At 43.7% G+C, this 19,232-nt stretch overlaps 3 protein-coding genes across 7 annotated transcripts; 2 read left to right on the top strand and 1 right to left on the bottom strand.

Annotated features, from left to right (window-relative positions):
* On the top strand, positions 1-3,937 carry btf3 (basic transcription factor 3). Of its 2 annotated transcripts, none has more exons than XM_068706557.1 (6): positions 1-55; positions 1,195-1,263; positions 1,483-1,596; positions 1,683-1,884; positions 2,022-2,084; positions 3,418-3,937. In XM_068706557.1, exons 2-6 carry the CDS (start codon positions 1,195-1,197, stop codon positions 3,462-3,464), a joined length of 495 nt encoding a protein of 164 aa, XP_068562658.1. In that variant the 5' UTR covers positions 1-55; the 3' UTR covers positions 3,465-3,937. The 2 variants fall into 2 exon arrangements, with proteins under 2 accessions (XP_068562658.1, XP_068562659.1); XM_068706558.1 differs by having other exon boundaries at positions 12-118.
* A 612-nt stretch (positions 3,938-4,549) lies between these two features.
* On the bottom strand, positions 4,550-7,621 carry ankra2 (ankyrin repeat, family A (RFXANK-like), 2). The gene is made up of 9 exons (XM_068706556.1): positions 7,535-7,621; positions 6,910-7,244; positions 6,665-6,823; positions 6,510-6,575; positions 6,100-6,197; positions 5,876-6,001; positions 5,682-5,748; positions 5,480-5,560; positions 4,550-5,340 (listed from the first exon to the last, which is right to left on the bottom strand). Exons 2-9 carry the CDS (start codon positions 7,187-7,189, stop codon positions 5,285-5,287), a joined length of 933 nt encoding a protein of 310 aa, XP_068562657.1. The 5' UTR covers positions 7,190-7,244; positions 7,535-7,621; the 3' UTR covers positions 4,550-5,284.
* A 1,265-nt stretch (positions 7,622-8,886) lies between these two features.
* On the top strand, positions 8,887-18,782 carry srek1 (splicing regulatory glutamine/lysine-rich protein 1). 4 transcript variants are annotated; one of them, XM_068706555.1, is made up of 12 exons: positions 9,290-9,381; positions 10,069-10,552; positions 10,910-11,047; positions 11,398-11,513; positions 12,147-12,350; positions 12,622-12,800; positions 12,941-13,071; positions 13,166-13,274; positions 13,401-13,508; positions 13,781-13,852; positions 14,024-14,138; positions 14,835-18,782. In XM_068706555.1, the coding sequence occupies exons 3-12, from the start codon at positions 11,017-11,019 to the stop codon at positions 14,988-14,990; spliced, it is 1,221 nt and encodes a 406-aa protein (XP_068562656.1). In that variant the 5' UTR covers positions 9,290-9,381; positions 10,069-10,552; positions 10,910-11,016; the 3' UTR covers positions 14,991-18,782. The 4 variants fall into 4 exon arrangements, with proteins under 4 accessions (XP_068562654.1, XP_068562653.1, XP_068562656.1 ...); XM_068706553.1 differs by lacking the exons at positions 10,069-10,552; positions 10,910-11,047 and adding an exon at positions 8,887-9,110 and having other exon boundaries at positions 9,248-9,381; positions 13,404-13,508; XM_068706552.1 differs by lacking the exons at positions 10,069-10,552; positions 10,910-11,047 and adding an exon at positions 8,887-9,110 and having other exon boundaries at positions 9,248-9,381.
* The last annotated feature ends 450 nt before the right edge of the window (positions 18,783-19,232 follow it).

Raw genomic sequence — 19,232 nt, 5'->3', positions numbered from 1 at the left:
CCCTCCTCTCTCGCTTCCATCTTGCTCCGCGCATGTGTCTGCTGTTAGTTTACAGGTCAGTGAGGAGCTTTAAATACCTTCTTCCCACCACTGTTTTGCCCCGATCCGACGGCAAGAGGTAAACGAAAGCCTTTTCTGACTAGATGGCGGAATATCTGCCGCGGTTTGACGCTAACGTTGCCGACGCTGTGTGCCACTAGCTCCCAGTTAGCTTAAGAGGCTAGCTAAAGTTAGCTTAACAAGTTCTTGCACAAAAAGCTAAACCACACCTTGTTTCTGCACAACGGTTGATTTAATTAGTCCGCCAACGTTAGCTTTAAACACACCCCCCCCCCCTGACGTCACTCGTGGCCCTACTTTGTTTGGCCCGCCGCATTATTTTGTTATGTGGCTGTCTTCGTGTTGTTGTCCCACAATACAGACAACATAGACGAGGAGCCGTTAGCTATCAGAAGCTAAGAAAGAAAGATGCAGATATATGTTTAACATGGCTGGTAAACACCGGTGCATTATACAGGAATATGTCAATGTCACATGTGCACATGCAGCACTGTGGTGATGAGATGATGCTCTTTTTAAGTGTGCATGACTAAATACTCCAATAGGGAAAGTGTCACTTCTTTTGTATTAAAGGTGTTGTCACGCTATCTGCATTGGGCAATAATTTATTGCAACACCGGAGTGGCTGCTGGGGTTGTGATTGGCCGCAGAAGCGCCTCAATGAGGGATGAAAACAACCACTTATTGCAGAGGATGTCACATTTCAGCTTTGTTTGTTTTTCCCCATAATGATCAGATACACAGTTATGATAAAGGCCATGAATCATTCACCTGATCCGTTACACACCATACCTTTGAGGAATATATTTTTTTTGTCTTCCCACCAGATCACACCTAAATGCACTAAAGTCAGTTTGTTACCTGATGTCAGAAAACTAAGAGTTGTAGTTTGTTTTGGTACAGATGTGCTTTGTGAAGTTTATTGAATCACCACTAACTTGTTATTTTTGTGTTAATTTTAGCAGTTTCAATTATTGCTATTGTGATGTTTGTGAGCTATACAATATCGTGGTTTTCAAATATCCAAAATATGTGTGAAGAGTTTGTCAAACTGTTGTCATGCTCATGCTGTCAGTATAAAGATACACTAAGATACATGTTATATGATGTGCTTTCTTTTTTTTTCCCCCCCAGATGAAAGAATCAATTATGAATCAAGAAAAACTTGCTAAGCTACAGGCACAAGTCCGCATCGGCGGGAAGGTAAGTGACCAACCGGACGCGTTCTCACAGGTTGCGTGACGCCCTTTATTTTCTGCAACACGCCCCGTCGTCTCTGCTGTTCCCTAATGCTTTAAGACCTGCTCAGGCACTGCTGCTAAATACATGCTAAGCTCTGAGCACGATACAGAGGGATGGTGCATGAACAGATCGTGAAGAGCCGGAAGGTTTACGCAGATGTTTGCCTGGATGTGTCCGTAGGGCAGCGCTCGCAGAAAGAAGAAGGTTGTGCACAGAACGGCCACCGCCGACGACAAGAAGCTGCAGTTCTCCTTAAAGAAGCTCGGCGTCAACAACATCTCCGGTATTGAGGAGGTAGGAAGAACCCCCCCCCGCTGTGATTACAGGTGAATCTGATCCAGCGCTGCTTGTTAACAGCATACAACGTTGTTCTCTTACAGGTTAACATGTTTACAAATCAGGGAACAGTCATCCACTTCAACAATCCCAAAGTGCAGGCCTCCCTCGCAGCCAACACCTTCACCATCACCGGCCACGCCGAGACCAAGCAGCTGACCGAGATGCTGCCGGGTATCCTGAACCAGCTGGGCGCCGACAGCCTGACGAGCCTCCGGAGACTCGCCGAGGCTTTGCCCAAACAGGGTCGGTAACCCGCCGCTCCACGGCTGGCCGGACGAAGTCGTCATTCAGAGCTGTGTTTTCCTTGTTTCAAGAGATGAGCCTTTATTGTTTTCCCCGTTTTTTAAACTTCTCATCGATCGTTTTTCCTCTTCTCGCAGCTGCAGATGGAAAAGCGCCAATCGCAACAGTAGAAGAAGAAGACGAAGATGATGACGTTCCAGGTGAGTGCTTTAAATGTCTTACATTTTTTTTGCGTTGCGTGCACAATCGTTTGTTCCACCATTCAAAATGGAAGATTACTCCTCTGCAGGCTTAGTCTGTGCTCACATTGCTGCTTCTTCTGGCAGAAAAGCACTCCAGGCTCTTTTTAATGTTCCTTTGACGACGTATCGCAACTCTAACCGTGGCTGTATGACAGACTGGAATCGCTCCGTAGGTTTTTATTATGTATTCGGGCCATTATCCCTTTTGTCTTACATCGTTTTTCATCATTAGCACCAGACAGAGGATGCTTCCCCTCCATAGTTTGTCAATTCTTAATCTGACAGCTTTTGCCGATCTGGCTCAGGATGGACCAACACGGCCCAAAACGAGCTTCTCCTCCATAACTCCTACGGTGACGTCAGCAGCGCTTTTCTGAGAAGTTCAGCGTTTTTTCAATTTGACAAACCAAAAGCGAGCCTCTTGGCGCAGCGCTCTCCTCTCATTGGGAACAATTGAAAAGAGACGCTGGACAGAGGCCCTTATTTGGAAATGCTTCTTCACACGTGTCCATTGTGGGACGATGTCTTTCCCTCCGTTAAATATCCATGGCAGGTTTGTTTTCTTTTGCCTTGTGAGAGTGGGGGGGGGGGGGGCACATGAAGGGATTCATCAGTGACTTTAGAGTGATGGTGCAATGCAGGGCTTTGTATTTAAATCTCATGTTTATAAGATCTTAAGATCCAGTTTGCTTTTCTTTGTGAGGAGAATAGGCCTCAACACATGAGGTTGCCATTACGCCAACCTCAGCGTTTCCCAGGACGTCCGTCTCTCTCTCTCTCTCCCCCAAATGTAACAAACGCTTACACATGTATTGAGCAGTGGGAGCGGCCCGGTGGCTCAGGGGTTAACAGCCATCGCCATCATGTTGTTATTGGAGTTAAGTTTCCTTTTTGTTCTCCCTCTGAAGGAACATGTTCACTCAGACCTTTTTGAATTGTTTCCATTTTAACCCCTCGACCCGAGACTTTGAAAGGCAGACTTCTCACATTTCACGGGAGTAATTGAAGACGACCGTCCGATGCTTCGCCCCCCCCCCCCCATCATTTTCACAGCTGCTCTCAGTAGTTTGAGGAAGGGTCCCATCTGTCCCGCACATTGCAGCCCATGTGGGAGTGGAGGAAAGATGAGCAAATCGTTTGGATTGCGCCGCAGCGAGTATTGCGTTTCAGATAAACACGCTTTTCCTGAGTTGTGCTCCGGGCCCCTCCGAGAGTGATTTGTGCAGGTGGACACGCCCCTCTCTCTCCCCCCGAATCAATCGGTTCAGCGCCGAATCTTTTCTTGTTTCAGATCTGGTGGAGAATTTTGACGAAGCGTCCAAGGATGAGGCTAACTAGAGGAAACGGGACTCCCTGAAGTGTCAAAACCCCCGACAGGACCATGTGAGGCCCAAGATGTTGTTCTGTCTGTTTCGAGAGGTGGAGAGCGAATCGTTAAAGTACCCGAGAAGACGAATATTCTGTCAACTTTTGACTGTGAGCATTCTCCAAAAATGTGCAACACCTGAACAAAGTACTCGCCCACTCTTATGAATTATGTTTGAGTCGTTTTCTAGATTATTACTCTGAAGTATTGAAAACCTGGGGAAGCGGTATCGAAGCGGACGGTATCTTTCGTACTCGTTTCTTCTGTTCCACCAGACTCTCCACGTGCTTGTTGTGCTCCGTGCGTCCAGTTAGTGAGAGATTGTGTGTGAAATGTGGTGTTCAAGGCTCCCGCTATACGTCTTCCATGTTACTGAACCTTAATTCTTCGTGGCCTCGCTCAAACCACCGTATCCAGAATAAACCTTTGCTACTGTCAAAAGAAAGAGCTGCAATTTCTGTTTTGTTTTTTTTCCTCCTCGAGTACAATTTCCACTGCTGACAAAAATGTTGTTGCTCTTCTGTAAATTGGTCAGCATCCATAAGTGTTTACATTAAGTTAAAGGAGCAGGTCACTGGAAAACCTCATTGTTTGAATTACATCACTGAAGGATTTCTGACTTATAAAGACAGATTAACAAAATTGTGACAAATACATTTTTAGCCGTGCAAGAATCAGCATCTTATTGGAGTCTTATCTCATAACTGTGTATTCTCATAGCTTTATGTTCAGTGATACAGACTCTGCCTCCATGTACAGCACTCATCAGCTACAGAAGTGTGTTTTCTCCTCACGACTGACTCCGTTTACAGTTTTAAAAGATCTTTTAATTAAATAACAGATTCATATCAGTGACTAAACAGTGGTTTGACCTTTCATGGTGGTCAGTACAAGGTATTTGTCGATACACCACCTATGACTGGTGTGCACGCACACACACACACACACACACACACACACACACACACACACACACACACACACACACACACACACACACACACACACACACACACACACACACACACACACACACACACACACACACACACACGAGCCCTGTTGGATGTTTTAATGAGGTGTGAGGTTATTTCAGAAAAGCACAACATGTCGGTGGACATTAGTATCACAACACACAGAAACCAAACGGACTTCACATCAGTATACTTTAGTCACATTACAACACTGACTACAGTTTTCAAATAAATAACGTGGGTACAAACAAAGACCTTCAGGATGGACAGAACATAAAAGCAGATTCTGTAAAAACCTATTTTCAATCCACCCACTGAGCCGTGAGAGCAGAACGAGCTCACTACGAACACCAGACATATGACGTTCTTTTAAAAATGGTTTCTTTTTATGGCTAATAAGTTAGTTTACAAAAACAACGGAAAACACTGGAACATGTAGAATATTAAAAGACTCCAAACAACACGTCCATGCTGTAACGCAAAATCAATCCTACACTGCACTCCACGTTATGCAGCATACTACAGTCGGAGAGCAGTGCATGCTGGGTTGTAACAAAGAACAATGGCACATTTTTTTTTTTTGTCTTTACAAATCTGTGTATCTGGATCAGATTCGCTACTCCACATTCAACGTGGAAAGAGAAAGCAAAGTAAAACGGTTAGAAAGTGGGTTCACCGCACAGACCTTCACGCCAACAGAATCACGTTGACGTGATGCAGCGCTGCCCAAACGTCACGCAGTGGGAACAGAGCATTGGTGCCGGCCCACGGCCCGGCCGCGCTACATGATTGTCCAGCGCCGTCACTAGTGTCGCAGTTCACTCTCTGATTCCCATCAGTAGCTTCAGCAGGTGTGCCTCCATCACCTGTTGAACTGAGAGAGAGAGAGAGAGAGTTTAGCAGTCCGGAGTCTTGTTGATACGTCAGCTTCAATTCACTCGTATGCTGCAATGAATGTTGCCTCCATGTTTTACACCCATTCAACTTAGGCTCAGACTATCTGCTTAATTTACCATTCCTGTGACCCATAGCTACGGCCATGTCCATCGCATTGAATCCAGAATCTGACTCGATGGTCGGATCGGCGCCACTCTCTGGAAGACACGCAAACAGACGCCAGGCTTTATTATTGCACGTGTTTAAAGTTAACGAAACACACTGAAGATTTACGTTTGCGACCACAGGTGTTACTTTCAACAACGCATTCGTTCTCACCCAACAAGATTTCCACACAGCGCACATGGTTCCCATGGACGGCGTAGAGCAGAGGGGCTCCTCCGTTCTGAAAGCCACATGAAGGATCGTCAAAACACACAAAGGGCTTCATTAGATGGCATTAAACCCCGCAGCACTCTCCCTCATAACATAACCTCATCGCTTTTTGTTTTTGTTAAGCTCGGCATTCTCACCCAGTCGTATTCATTGACGTCGACGCCGCAGTCGATGAGCATCTTCACAATGTCGGTGTATCCCTTACTGCAGGCCAAGGACAAAGCGCTCTCCCTCCCTTTGGCCAGGAGGTTCGGGTCAGCGCCCTACGGCAAAGAGAGACGACCAGCAAATAAATACAAGGGGACGTGATGGAATATTAATAAAGCTGTGAGATCTGAACGACGCGTCGGGCTTTCCGTACGTTTTGGAGGAGAAACTCGACGACGGCGATTTGTCCGTGTGCGGCTGCCCACATCAGCGGGGTGAAGCCTTCCTCATCTTGGAGGTTGATTACAGTCTCTGTTAAAATGATACACGAAAAGCGACACGATTACTGCATCTCCATACCCACAATCCTTTGCAGGAGTGCGTCTGTTCGACACTAAAATGCTATGAAGATTCCTGCTTCTTCAATAAGAATGTTTTCTGATGTACTGTTGTCTGATATGATCGTTAACTCTTGCAGTGGCCACTTTTCACTATTTTTCTGATTCATCTTTAATGAACATAAGAATTAGCTGCAGCTATTAACACCAGTGATAGTGGGTTGTGTTTCAGATCTTTTCACCACTGCATGACTAGTAGGAACTTGACCCAGATGGGTTTACCTACCTTGTTCAATCCTGCTGGCCAGAAACACCATTTCCCCCTGGGCTGCAAGCTGATGAATGGACAAAGCTGAGAGGGAAAACATGCAGGTGATGATTCACATTTTTGGACTTACTTCGTGTTGGAAACAAGTTAAAAAAAACGACTTTGGTACTTACAATGCACCAAAAGAGGCGTTGATGAAACCTCATTGCCGCGGTGTTTATTAGTGAGCGTGGTGGACTGTTTGATGGGGGAGAAATGCTTGGTGGTGGATGGCGTGTACACGTGGCGCACCTGTATACCCGGGGAGGGGGACGTCTGGATGTTGCACTCAGCTGAAAGGAGGAGAGGAAAACATATTGAGGCAAGTGAGCTCACTGAAGTCAGACATGGTCACAAGATCACCAAAAGGGTTTCCTACCTTTGAATAACACAGAAGCCACCTCCAGGTCGGAGTTGACCTGGTCCTGGATGTTCTTGCTGTCCTCCTCGTTGAGCGACTTGACAAATCTCGAGCAAACGTTCATGTCGAAGCGGTTGGGCAGGATGAACTTGATGCCCATGGCCACATTTTGGGGGCCCGTGTCATCTGGGCTCGCGCCCATCGACTGCTCGGTCTTGATGACGCTCAAATCGGGCATTACGCAGATCCCCTCCATGTCCTCTGCTGGCCCACCGGAGGCTGACACGGTAACGTCCATTCTCTGATCCCTCGCCGAGCTGTCACACTGAGATTAAACTGAAGCCACCGCGCGCCTGAAACACGGAAACAATTCGTATATATTAAAAAACAAATAGATATGTTGTCACCATACGTATAGCGTTAATGTTTCCTAACTTTTGGCTGACGAAGCTAACCTAAACACAGCAGGTTTAGTTATTAAATGCCTAATAAACTGTGTGTTAGCTATCCGTTAGCATGCTAGCTATTGTTATTGTAACCTTCCGTTAGTCACAATAATACACCGTGGCAAAAAAATAACTATGACCATGGAAACAAATGAACGCATTTGTCAGTATTTTTGTTAAATAAAGACCTCTCTTACTCGATAAGGCATTGTTTTATTTAAATATCCTCATGTCACCCCTCTTCATTCGGTGTTATGATCAATTTACGCATGCGCAGTTAGCGGCGTCCACAAAAGGGTGCATCTACTATTAACCTCCCCCTGTTTAGTTCCGGAACCTCTACGTCAACGCTGCTACCGAACAGATTTAAGTTTATTGATAAATTCTAAACATTTAATCAGACATGAAATGCTGACAATCAACATATCATTATGAGATTATATAATCTATGATTGATAAACTACATCAGTCTGTTGTTCACTTCTAGTCGGCTCTGACTCAAAGAAAACAGTTAAAAACAAGTATTAAACATTTATTTAGAATTTCAAAAATCTATACTATATATATATATATATATATGTATATATATATATATAGATATGTGTGTGTGTACAATATAACTGTAAAAGCAGTAACCTTAACTAAATGACAGACTGAACAAATGAGAATATTAAATACTTTCATACAGTTTAGCAGTAATTAGGTATTTAGGGGCCATAATTCTTTAAGAAACACATTAAGACATTCATATTCATAATGTCTAAGATGCTGCTGCAAGAACACATGAATTCACATGGTAACTTGTGGTATTACTATTTCATAAAAGAAGGCACAGAATAGCTGAACGGAATAAGAAGATCAAGAAGCTCAATCTCTAGTCTTTTATCATATCATGCATGACAACATGTCCTGGTGTCTAAATGTGGTCAAGGATACAATATTCATATTCATTTTAAGGATACTTTGCGAGGTTACTTCACTGTTAAACCCCACCATGCACCCTAATGCTGCCGGCTGCATTAGAGATGCTTGCCTCAGGTTTTTGTCATTCTTTTACACACTCTGAAATTGGGCAAAATTAGACTACAATTGAGAGCATCCTGTCCCAAGCTGAGCATGAAATGAATTGCCAACTACAGCAGATAAACCTTTGATTTTTGTAAAAAAATAAAAACATGCTACCTCTCTGGTGTCACCTTCAGGCCAAACGTCACTGCTCTTTTGGGGGGTTATTTTTTGCAGAATGGTAAAGAAGTAGGGGAACAAAACTGACAGAGCGAGTGATAATAAGCTGGTTGAGAAGTGGACACGGCAACCTTACAGTAACACATGTAATCATAGGAAAACATCTGAAAACACATATGGAGATCGTGCCCAAGGGAGGAAGTGGTTACTTATTTATTTTTTTAACGACAAGACTGGAAAAAAAAACCTTTATAAAGAAAGGATACTGGCAGTGGTACATCGAGGTAGTAATGTTACGCCCAACACGCTAGGGGGCGGTAATGCACCTCCGAGTTTATTGTCAACCCCTTTTTAGAAAGTGAGAGGAAGCCATAGAAACCTCTCGTTCCGCCCGCTTGGATGTACTATGCATAGAAGCGAGTGGTGGAGGGGGGGAAACTGAGGAATACCTAATTGTACAATGAGCGGGATACCAGGGACCGCGGTCGTCCAGGTCACCAACCTGTCCGCGGCCGTGAGCAGCGAGCAGATGCGCACTCTGTTCGGCTTCCTGGGAGACATCGAGGAGCTGCGGCTCTACCCGCCCGAGTAAGAGCACCCCGCCCCCGGCCACGGCTAGCTACGCAACGCCGCGGACCTGCGGCCTACGTAAACATAAAATCAAGACCAAAGCGATACACAACTAATCTTTTCTTCTTCTTCTCTGTTTGTCTTTTCTTTAACAGCAATGGCCCTCTGTCTTTCTCCTCCAAAGTGTGCTATATAAAGTACCGAGACCCCTCCAGTGTTGGTGTGGCGCAACATCTCACCAATACTGTGTTTGTTGACAGAGCCTTGATAGTAGTGCCATGTGCGGAAGGTGAGTGTGTTTCGTTTAAAAAGAATGAGAATTAAATGTCTTGAGTTGTCTCAGTGGACCCTCCCCCCCCCCTTTTGAATCCAACCGTTTGGTGTTTTGGTTGAATTCTGGATTATTTATTTTATTTTATTGGCAAATTGTGCCATTTGGGTAGTTTCTTATTTTTAGCCACTTTTTTTTTTTTTTTGTCACAAATACTTGAGACAGGTGGCTGGTTGTATCCCCTCAATAAAAACTGTCTGTCTGCTGTCACAAGGTGCTTTTCTACAGATAACACTATTGAGCTATGTTGAATGTGTTGACAATATTTACCTCACTGTAAACACTGGATTCTCTGGAACAAGTAGCATTGTGTATTTTCCATAAGAAGCTGCCATTAATGTTACTTGTTTCATGGAAAATGACCAAAATAAGTTCATGCCATCACAGCTAACTTTATCCTCTTTCTCTCTCTTTCTTTCTTTTTGTTATTTTTGGTGCTCCCTTTCTTTAAATCCCCCCCCCCCCCCCCTCCCCTCCCTCTCTTTTTGGTGCCACTGTTGTTCCCCTTGTGTACAGTCAAAAGAACAAATGATATCACCTCTAACTTGATGCTTTTTTTGTCCACGTGACTTAGTGCTGGATGGCTACTGAGTTTATTAATTTGGTTTTGTATGTTTTTTCTGTGTGATTATGTGTGCATATCAGATGACTAGACTGGCCCAGCTGTTACACTACACTAGCCTGAGTCAGGCATTGTTTTCCAAGCCACTATCCCCGATCGGGCCAACGCAGCCTTCACGGGGGAATGTGACCAGGAGAATAGCCCGCTGAACCTTCCAAGATGGACACCTTGTCTCTTTTTTTATTTATTTATTTTTTTCCTTTCATACTTTCCCATGTTGTCCACTCTCTACTGTCTCTATCTAGAAACTACAGTATTGCTTAATCTCTAGCTTTTGTGTTTTTATATTTGTTATTTTTGGTTTGTTGTTTTTGATTATTGTCCAACCCCCCACCCCCCTCTCTCTTTCTGCTACAGCTGCGGCTTGTGTGTGATTGAGTTCTGTCCAGGTTGCTACGGCATACCGGTGGGATGTGTATCACACATGGGATGCTAGGAGGATCACTAACTCTTTACTCTCTTGTCACCTACTCCTGTTGACGTAGCGAGGGTTTAGACATTATGAAAGTGAGACCCAGTAGAACCTTTTTTTTTTTTTTTATTCTATTTGAGCTTTTCATCTGTGCCGTAAATCTGTAGTAAAAAGGTTGTTTTTTTTCCCCTCCCCTCACATTACTACATCACAGAGCTCTGGTATGGATGTTTAATATCATCATTTTATGCTCAGTGCCTCCAGCTGTAATGAACAGACTTTGTTTCTTACTGGTCTTAACGTAGCTCTCTTCTCCAGCTATAGAAGCAGCTGACTTTAGTCCAGAGGTTGTTTTTTTTTTTGTTTTTTTTATGGCTAAGTCTTGGCTAACGTTTCCCACAGTTCTTAAAATTGTTGTTCTTTTCTGTATCTGATGTCCTGTGTGCTATTAGTGATGCAGCCACTGGGGTTGTCTTGTGTTGCACACCTTTCCAACACTGCGAAACGATCGCCCCCCCCCTCCCCCCCCACACGGAAAAGCGCCCATGCTTGATATCGTATGGTTCATGACCAATATGTTTCCAGTACAGGTGACCCATGCATCAAAGTGTTGACTCATTCTCTGCATTGTGTTTTTCTTTTCTTTTCTTTTTGATCTATGAAAAGAGACCAGTGTTCTTTTTGTTTCTGAGAGAAAAAGAAAAGTTAAGATTGTTATTGAAAAATACTAATTCAGATTGACTGAGGAGAATAATTTTAACAAAAGCAAAGTAAGGATGCTCGGTCTCCAGCAGTAGACACTAGAACACTTTGTAGGTTGTATGGGGAAGTGTATGCTCTCTTTCTCTCTAGAATACAGTGGGCTTATTGTGCACACATAGAGGAGACAGAGTGAAGCGTCCCTCTATTGCCTTCACTAATATCTGCTTCTGTCCTGCAGGGAAAATCCCAGAGGAGGCCAAGGCCTTGTCACTTTTGGCACCTGCCGCCCCAGTCCCCAGTCTGATTCCTGGAGGCGGACTGCTACCTATTCCCGCTCCAGCGCCGCTTCAGAACGTGAGTCGCCATCTTGGTTTCTTGTCTGTTTGTTTATCATGTAAAGCCGAGTTCACGCTGCACAACTTCCTTGAACCGGAAGTTGTTCTGCTCCGCCGTCTTGACGGATGTCTCGAAGCTCTTTCGCCGCTCTTGCTCTGAGGAGAGAGGAGAGAGGAGGGATCTCTTGAGGAGCCATGAGCGAGGATACACGAGAGCAGCCTTCACGGAAGTCTTTAAACGGCTGACACATCGTCACTGAAGTTTTCATACCAGAGTGAAGATCAGGTTAAACGGGTAACAGGCTATAAAGAGAAAACACATCTAGTCTGGCAGTGATGATAACTGTGTCGACGCGATGCAATGAAGAGACTTGGGTTGCACCCATTGCCTGTTTCCAATAACAACTTTGGTCCTTGTTGCAAATGCGACACATGCGTTAAAGTTCCTGTTGTTGCAGGCGACCCTTTCCTCAGGTTTCCCCCTCAACCCGTGTCTTGAGCTCTCCTTGGCTGTAGCTCCCCAGCAGACTCCATGACAGGTCCAGGTGTTTAACCAGCTAGACATCTGGGATGAGTCAGAAACTGAACACCAGGGCTAAAGTGGTAAAACCTTGCATGTGTGTGTGTGTGTGTGTGTGTCTCACTCCCGCAGCTGAACCTTCCCGTAGTGAATCGGCTGTCGGCTGCCCTGGACCCCGCAGCAGCAGCAGCAGCAGCAGCTGCAGCAGCAGCAGCAGCTGCTGCAGCAGCAGCAGCAGCATCATCAAGCGCCCAGCCCCCCCTCATGGGGAACGTGGATCCCTCAAAAGTGGATGAGATCAGGAGGACGGTCTACGTTGGCAACTTGAACTCACAGGTAACGCGATGCCAAACCTGTGTTGACACTGAACCGAGTGAGGAGGGAGACGTATCGGACAATATTTGTTAGTAGAATGAAATCAATGTCAGATCAATGAAATAAACCCTTTTAACAAGTCAACTCTCAACCAGATCGATCCCAGCTGAAGGGAATTTGGATAAATTACAGCTGGAACCAGTTGTTAGCGATTTTAGGAGCACCCAAAAACATCAAAGCTTCACATTCTGTAGCTGCAAACTTTCATTCAATCTAGTTTTCTTTTTCGCAGACCACCACTGCAGACCAGCTGCTGGAGTTCTTCAAGCAGGTGGGAGAGGTGAAGTTTGTGCGAATGGCCGGAGACGAGACTCAGCCGACGCGCTTCGCCTTCGTCGAGTTCGTGGAGCAGGACTCCGTCGGCAGAGCCCTCACATTCAACGGAGTCATGTTCGGAGACAGACCCCTGAAGTATGTGTGAAGTGTGAAGAGATCGTCTTACAGAGATGTGCAGCAACGACCGGAAATATAAATCAAGAGATGTGTCATTTATTTACTCTGAATATCTTTCGGTGGTTTGCGTCGGCTGATTTAGCTTTTTGTTCTTTCAGGGTTAATCATTCCAATAACGCCATAGTGAAACCCCCGGAGATGACGCCACAGGCCGCCGCTAAGGAGCTAGAAAGCGTGATGAAGAGGGTGAGGGAAGCCCAGTGCACCATCGCCGCTGCCATAGATCCAGGTACGGCATTTTGATTGGCTGGCTGCACGTGTCACGGTTTTAGTAACGGATTCACGAAGTTGTTCTGATGCTGACGCCGCCGCTCTGCCTCTAGCTGACCTAGAGAAGCGCTCCACCAGCCGGTCGAGGAAGTCGCGCCGGTCCCGCTCTCCGTCCCGCTCCCGCTCAAGAACGCACAGGAAGAGGTCCCGTTCGAAACACAGGTGATCACCTGACACTCGCAGCATTGAGATTTTACTCGCGTGACGCTGTGATGGAATGATTGATTGTGTCCAGTCAGTGATTATTATTATTATTATTATTATTTTTTTCCTCTCTTCCTATTGGAGCAGACCGGTGCCGAAAGTGTGGCCGAGGACCGACACCCACAATTCCCGAAGCACCCACAAGCGGCGCTCCCGCTCCCGAGAGAAGAGACAGAGTCGGAGTCGCTCCAGGTATGTCGGGATCTACTGTAATGCCACCCTGTTATCCCTGCACTGGGCAGTAGAGGGCACCATGTTCTTAATAACTTGAGGAACGTCCTGGATTTGGCTCCTGTGTTATCTTAAAAACCTTTTGATACAATAAAGTATGCTTCTCTGGATTTTTACCTTTTTATGTTTTTATGTCCTTAATGCATGTACTTGCACACTGCAGCTTTTTCTGTAAATAGATTATATTGTCTTAAAAAAAAATGTACTTAATCCAGTTAATGTGTTGTCATCAGGGGCCACAGGAGGAGGAGTAAGGACCAGTCCAGGAGCCCTCGCAGGAAAGTCAGATCACCCTCCCCGAAAAGGTAAATCCACCACTCCCCTCCTCCTAACACTGTTGAGATGTCCTCAATGTTCGGTCCGTGTCATTTCTATGTTCATTAGGTAGACTAAAACATGTCAAGTGGTTTTGTTTTCTGCAAGATTGTGATCGGTGTCTTTTTTTTTTTTTTTTTTTTGTCGTCGGCTCCTCTCAGAGGTAGGAAAGACAAGAGGAGGGAGCGCAGCAGGGACAGGAAGGACCGATCCGCATCCAGGAAGAGGAGCCGCAAGGACGAGGACAGGATAAAGAGCAAGGCCAAGCCAAAGAAGGTAAAGAAGCTTTCACTTTTGGGAACACCTCTCTGGAATAATGCCTCCCTGTTTTGGGGTCTCTCCGGTACCGATTTCTCCCGGTCGAGCGGCAGAATACATGTGATGATTTAAAGTGGCACTGAAAGACTTCTCAGGTGTTAAAAATGAAGCGTCTGTCCCCCTGCATCTCTGCAGATCTCTGTTTTTCTGTCCTTAACAGAGGGGTTTTTTTTTTTTTTTTTTTGGTAAATGTTTTTACTCTCAAACTCGAGAATCAAACCACGCAAACGCTGACCTACTTTTGAAAGTTTGCGATAAAGATCACACAAGGGCTGATGGGTGAGAGATAAAGAGCCGACACGTTTTAGACTTATCGCGCTCCATCTTTGTCGGTAACCTGCATAGTGCACTGCAGCTGTACAGTCTCATGTAGTTCAGTTATCGTAAGCGATACTCCACCCAAAATCTATGTAGCGCTCAAAACTCGTAGCAGAGTGTTTCTGCTCCTATGAACACAGCTGACACACGACACCGCTCAAAGCTGAAAGATAAAAGGGGTTCCATTTAGAATTTATGTTTTTGTATTATATCTTATCTACGTCATGTTTTTACTTCGAGTCAGTGAAAACGTGTAACATTGGCTGCATCATTAGTGCCCGAGCTGAACGTTTGGCCCACCAGGTCTGGTCTGACTGTTAGTCGTTCGTCTTTCAGGTGGGAAGGGACTACGACCGGGAAGAAAAGGAAGACTATGAAAGTGAAAGAGAAGACGCACTCAGCGAGGACATGATGTCATCGCCGTGCAACCTGCAGAACGGCGGCTACAAGACTCACGGCGCCGAGTACGCACATCTGGGCAGCTCCAAGTGATTATTACAGCACCGTACGAACTCACCGCGGCCCATCTCGGCGCAGTACGGCGTGTGCGTGCAAACACCGGGCGATAACCACTCATTGTCAGCGTGCTTTTCCTCATCATCGTCATCTCATGGCCTGGTTTTTCTTTTCTTTTTTTTTTTTAGCTCCACATTGTTGGAGCTCAGCTGATGTTCAGTATCTCTCTCAAAGGGCAGGTGAGCACTCGGTGCAGCTCCTCCTGTTTAGAAGGGAGGCTGAAGGTGCTCACGATACGACAGTACGACACTAAATAGTTGAGTCATTAGAAGCTTCCCAAACAAACGCATTGGATTGCATGATATCATACGGTTGTCCCACTCAACAGCTGTTAGTCCTTCTGTACAGACACAAAGACTGTAGTCACACACCCGAGCAGATGCAATGTGACATCTTGACCACACACTTCAGTAGTCCGAAAAGCCTTTTATGCCTCTTAGATTAGAAGTATATATATGCCTTTTCTTAAAAAAATGTTTTTGTCTTGATATTGCAAAAAAGATTTTTGCAGCAACTATCTGCGTTAACAGTAATAAAAATGTATGTTAAGGTAGAGGGATTTTAAAATGTTTTCCTTTTTATGGCGTGAGAACCGGTGGAAAAGAGAGGTTCCCAAATGAGTCGGTAATACATAAAAAAAAAAAAAGAGAAGGAGGTTGAGCCATTTTTATGCAGAAAAGTTTATTTTATCAAATTTAATCTGCTGCGTATGAGCGCAGATACAGGCACCGGAAGGCAAAGTCTAGTACTGCAGTCAACCCTTATTAATGTAGTAAAAGTACTGCAGTCAACCCTTATTAATGTAGTAAAAGTACTGCAGTCAACCCTTATTAATGTAGTAAAAGTACTGCAGTCAAACCTTATTAACATAGTAAAAGTACTGCAGTCAACCCTTATTAACGTAGTAAAAGTACTGCAGTCAAACCTTATTAATGTAGTAAAAGTACTGCAGTCAACCCTTATTAATGTAGTAAAAGTACTGCAGTCAATCTTTATTAATGTAGTAAAAGTACTGCAGTCATCCTTATTAATGTAGTAAAAGTACTGCAGTCAATCCTTATTAATGTAGTAAAAGTACTGCAGTCAAACCTTATTAATGTAGTAAAAGTACTGCAGTCAACCCTTATTAATGTAGTAAAAGTACTGCAGTCAAACCTTATTAATGTAGTAAAAGTACTGCAGTCAATCCTTATTAATGTAGTAAAAGTACTGCAGTCAACCCTTATTAATGTAGTAAAAGTACTGCAGTCAAACCTTATTAATGTAGTAAAAGTACTGCAGTCAACCCTTATTAATGTAGTAAAAGTACTGCAGTCAAACCTTATTAATGTAGTAAAAGTACTGCAGTCAATCCTTATTAATGTAGTAAAAGTACTGCAGTCAACCCTTATTAATGTAGTAAAAGTACTGCAGTCAAACCTTATTAATGTAGTAAAAGTACTGCAGTGAATCCTTATTAATGTAGTAAAAGTACTGCACTCAACCCTTATTAATGGAGTAAAAGTACTGCACTCAACCCTTATTAATGGAGTAAAAGTACTGCAGTGAATCCTTATTAATGTAGTAAAAGTACTGCAGTCAAACCTTATTAATGTAGTAAAAGTACTGCAGTCAAACCTTATTAATGGAGTAAAAGTACTGCAGTCAACCCTTATTAATGTACTAAAAGTACTGCAGTCAAACCTTATTAATGGAGTAAAAGTACTGCAGTCAACCCTTATTAATGTAGTAAAAGTACTGCAGTCAAACCTTATTAATGGAGTAAAAGTACTGCAGTCAACCCTTATTAATGTAGTAAAAGTACTGCAGTCAAACCTTATTAATGTAGTAAAAGTACTGCAGTCAAACCTTATTAATGTACTAAAAGTACTGCAGTCAAACCTTATTAATGGAGTAAAAGTACTGCAGTCAACCCTTATTAATGGAGTAAAAGTACTGCTGTCAACCCTTATTAATGGAGTAAAAGTACTGCAGTCAAACCTTATTAATGTAGTAAAAGTACTGCAGTCAAACCTTATTAATGTAGTAAAAGTACTGCAGTCAACCCTTATTAATGTAGTAAAAGTACTGCAGTCAAACCTTATTAATGGAGTAAAAGTACTGCTGTCAACCCTTATTAATGGAGTAAAAGTACTGCAGTCAAACCTTATTAATGGAGTAAAAGTACTGCAGTCAACACATAACTTTTCATTTATCACAAAGCAACTGTTTTCCGAGTTTGCATCAGTTGCGTTTTATAGCAAACATTGTAGAGTATAGATTATGGTATAATCCAGGCCGTTATCATGTTCGGTTCTGTGTCTAGACTCACCAGCACACCAAAAAGAGGAAGTGCCAATCAAAACAAGGATCTCACCAATCATTCAGGAAGTATTTCATCTCTCGTTATCGACGCCTCGTGAGGTGAAACATTTTTAATTCTGCTGCTCTGGCCTCGGTGTGGCTGTGACAGCCACTTCCCATATTCTGAGGGAAACAAGCGGTGCATTACGTATTTAATGCGTTTCTTCTGGGAGTGTGGACGCGAGGGCCCCTCGGTGTTCGGATACGTTTTAAATCGGGAAAGCTAAAATGCTCATCTGCCCTCTGTGAGCTGTTAAAGGGAGACCTGAACGACGTGACGAGTGCTTTGTTCTGCACCATTAACTCTGGAACGTCCTGCAGGAAATGTACGCTGTTGATTTCAAGACTTGAAGTGCTGTAATTATGAGAGTGCAGAACGGTATTGTACCGTTTCTGTTAACCTGTTGCTAATATATTGTTCTAAAAAAAAAAAAAAAGATGCGCTCAGTAGCTCATTCGGTGAACACGAATACGTCGTTTTACGTTCTGTTTTATGGGTGTACATTTACTTGCGTTTTTTTTTTTTTTCCCCCAATTAGTCACGACGATGTATCATCTTCCTTTTCCTGTTATTGTTGTAATGCTGTGAGATAAGATATTTACTGTTTTTATAGATGCAAAACAAAAAAAAAGAAAAGAATGCTGACCGTGTACAAAATGTCTGTCGGCTCAAAAGTGAGACGCGAACGAAGCCCAGATTGTCTGATGTGTCACAGGTCTACTAACTGCAAGCACAGAAGGGTCAAAAGTGCCTAGACTAAGATTGTACAGAATATTCTACTAAAACACGGAGACTTATTGACAAATGCAAGCTGAATCTATTGTTTAGAATGTTGAATAGCTAAAACTAATGAGATGTTATATTTAAGTATCGTCGGCTGTCTTTAGTAATTAATAGAGTAGATCGAACGTTCACGGGACTTCTGTGGATTTGTCTTTTTTTTTTTATTTGAACATTTGTTTCTCTGTCACTTCTGGTTGTTGCAGTTTCGGTTTTCAGTATTGTGATCGTGTCAAAAATGTATCCACAAACACATTGAGATCAGTTTTTATTTGTTTTACGTTTCTTGGAAAGCTGGATATATTTTAAAAGACTTAAATTCCCCCCCCGATGGCTTTTTTCTTCTTCTTTTTCTGCTTTTTTTGTGTTCACAAAGCTTCAGTTTGAAGTGATGAAGTTTAGTAAAAAAAACAAAAAACATTTCCAACACAACCAATTCAGTTTGTTATATCCACGTATCCACTATGTGCGGTTCATTCGGTAGAAAGGATCGATGGTTTCCTTCTGTGTTTGGGATTTGATGTAAAGATTCGGTAACGCAGTTTTTGAAGAACTTGGATGTTTGTTTGTGTTCCTCGGTTTGAAACCAACTATACATCTCATCTGTCTCCTAAACAACACTCAATAAAGAGACTTTTCATTCAGCCACGTTGTGTTAGTGCCCTTGTGTTGTGTCTCCTCCAAGTACGGTCGCTTTCCTGTTCTAATGCTGCGACTTAACCAAGAGCTGGTTCCCTCTGGACTCCAGGGAGCCGCGAGTCCCAGTTGTTTAAAGACACTTGACATGCCGCTTTTTTTTTTTCCTGTTTTGCCGTTGTCCTGCCTATGTCGATCTGTCGGCATGACATTCTGTACAGATATTCATGGTCCTCAGAGGATGGACCCTCCTTCGATGATCCTCCGGCTGTTGCTGGCTCGCTCAAACACTCGAAGAGAACGGACCCGTTCTTAGATCTTCAGTTGTGTGTTCGTGAGATTTAAGCCGTAATGTGGAAACAATGTGGACGCTACAAAGAAGACGTGTTGTAGTTCATTGCTGATTTCGTCCCAAACTTGTTGCTGCACCAGTGCATTCCCTAAAACCACTAAAATAT

This window comes from Cebidichthys violaceus, unplaced genomic scaffold, assembly GCF_023349555.1.
Source record: "Cebidichthys violaceus isolate CVI_PGR_0920_01 unplaced genomic scaffold, fCebVio1.0.p SCAF_12, whole genome shotgun sequence".
NCBI classification, from domain to species: Eukaryota; Metazoa; Chordata; class Actinopteri; order Perciformes; family Stichaeidae; genus Cebidichthys; species Cebidichthys violaceus.
Note: the sequence above shows the minus strand (reverse complement) of the source record. Positions and strands in the feature narration are given on the sequence as shown.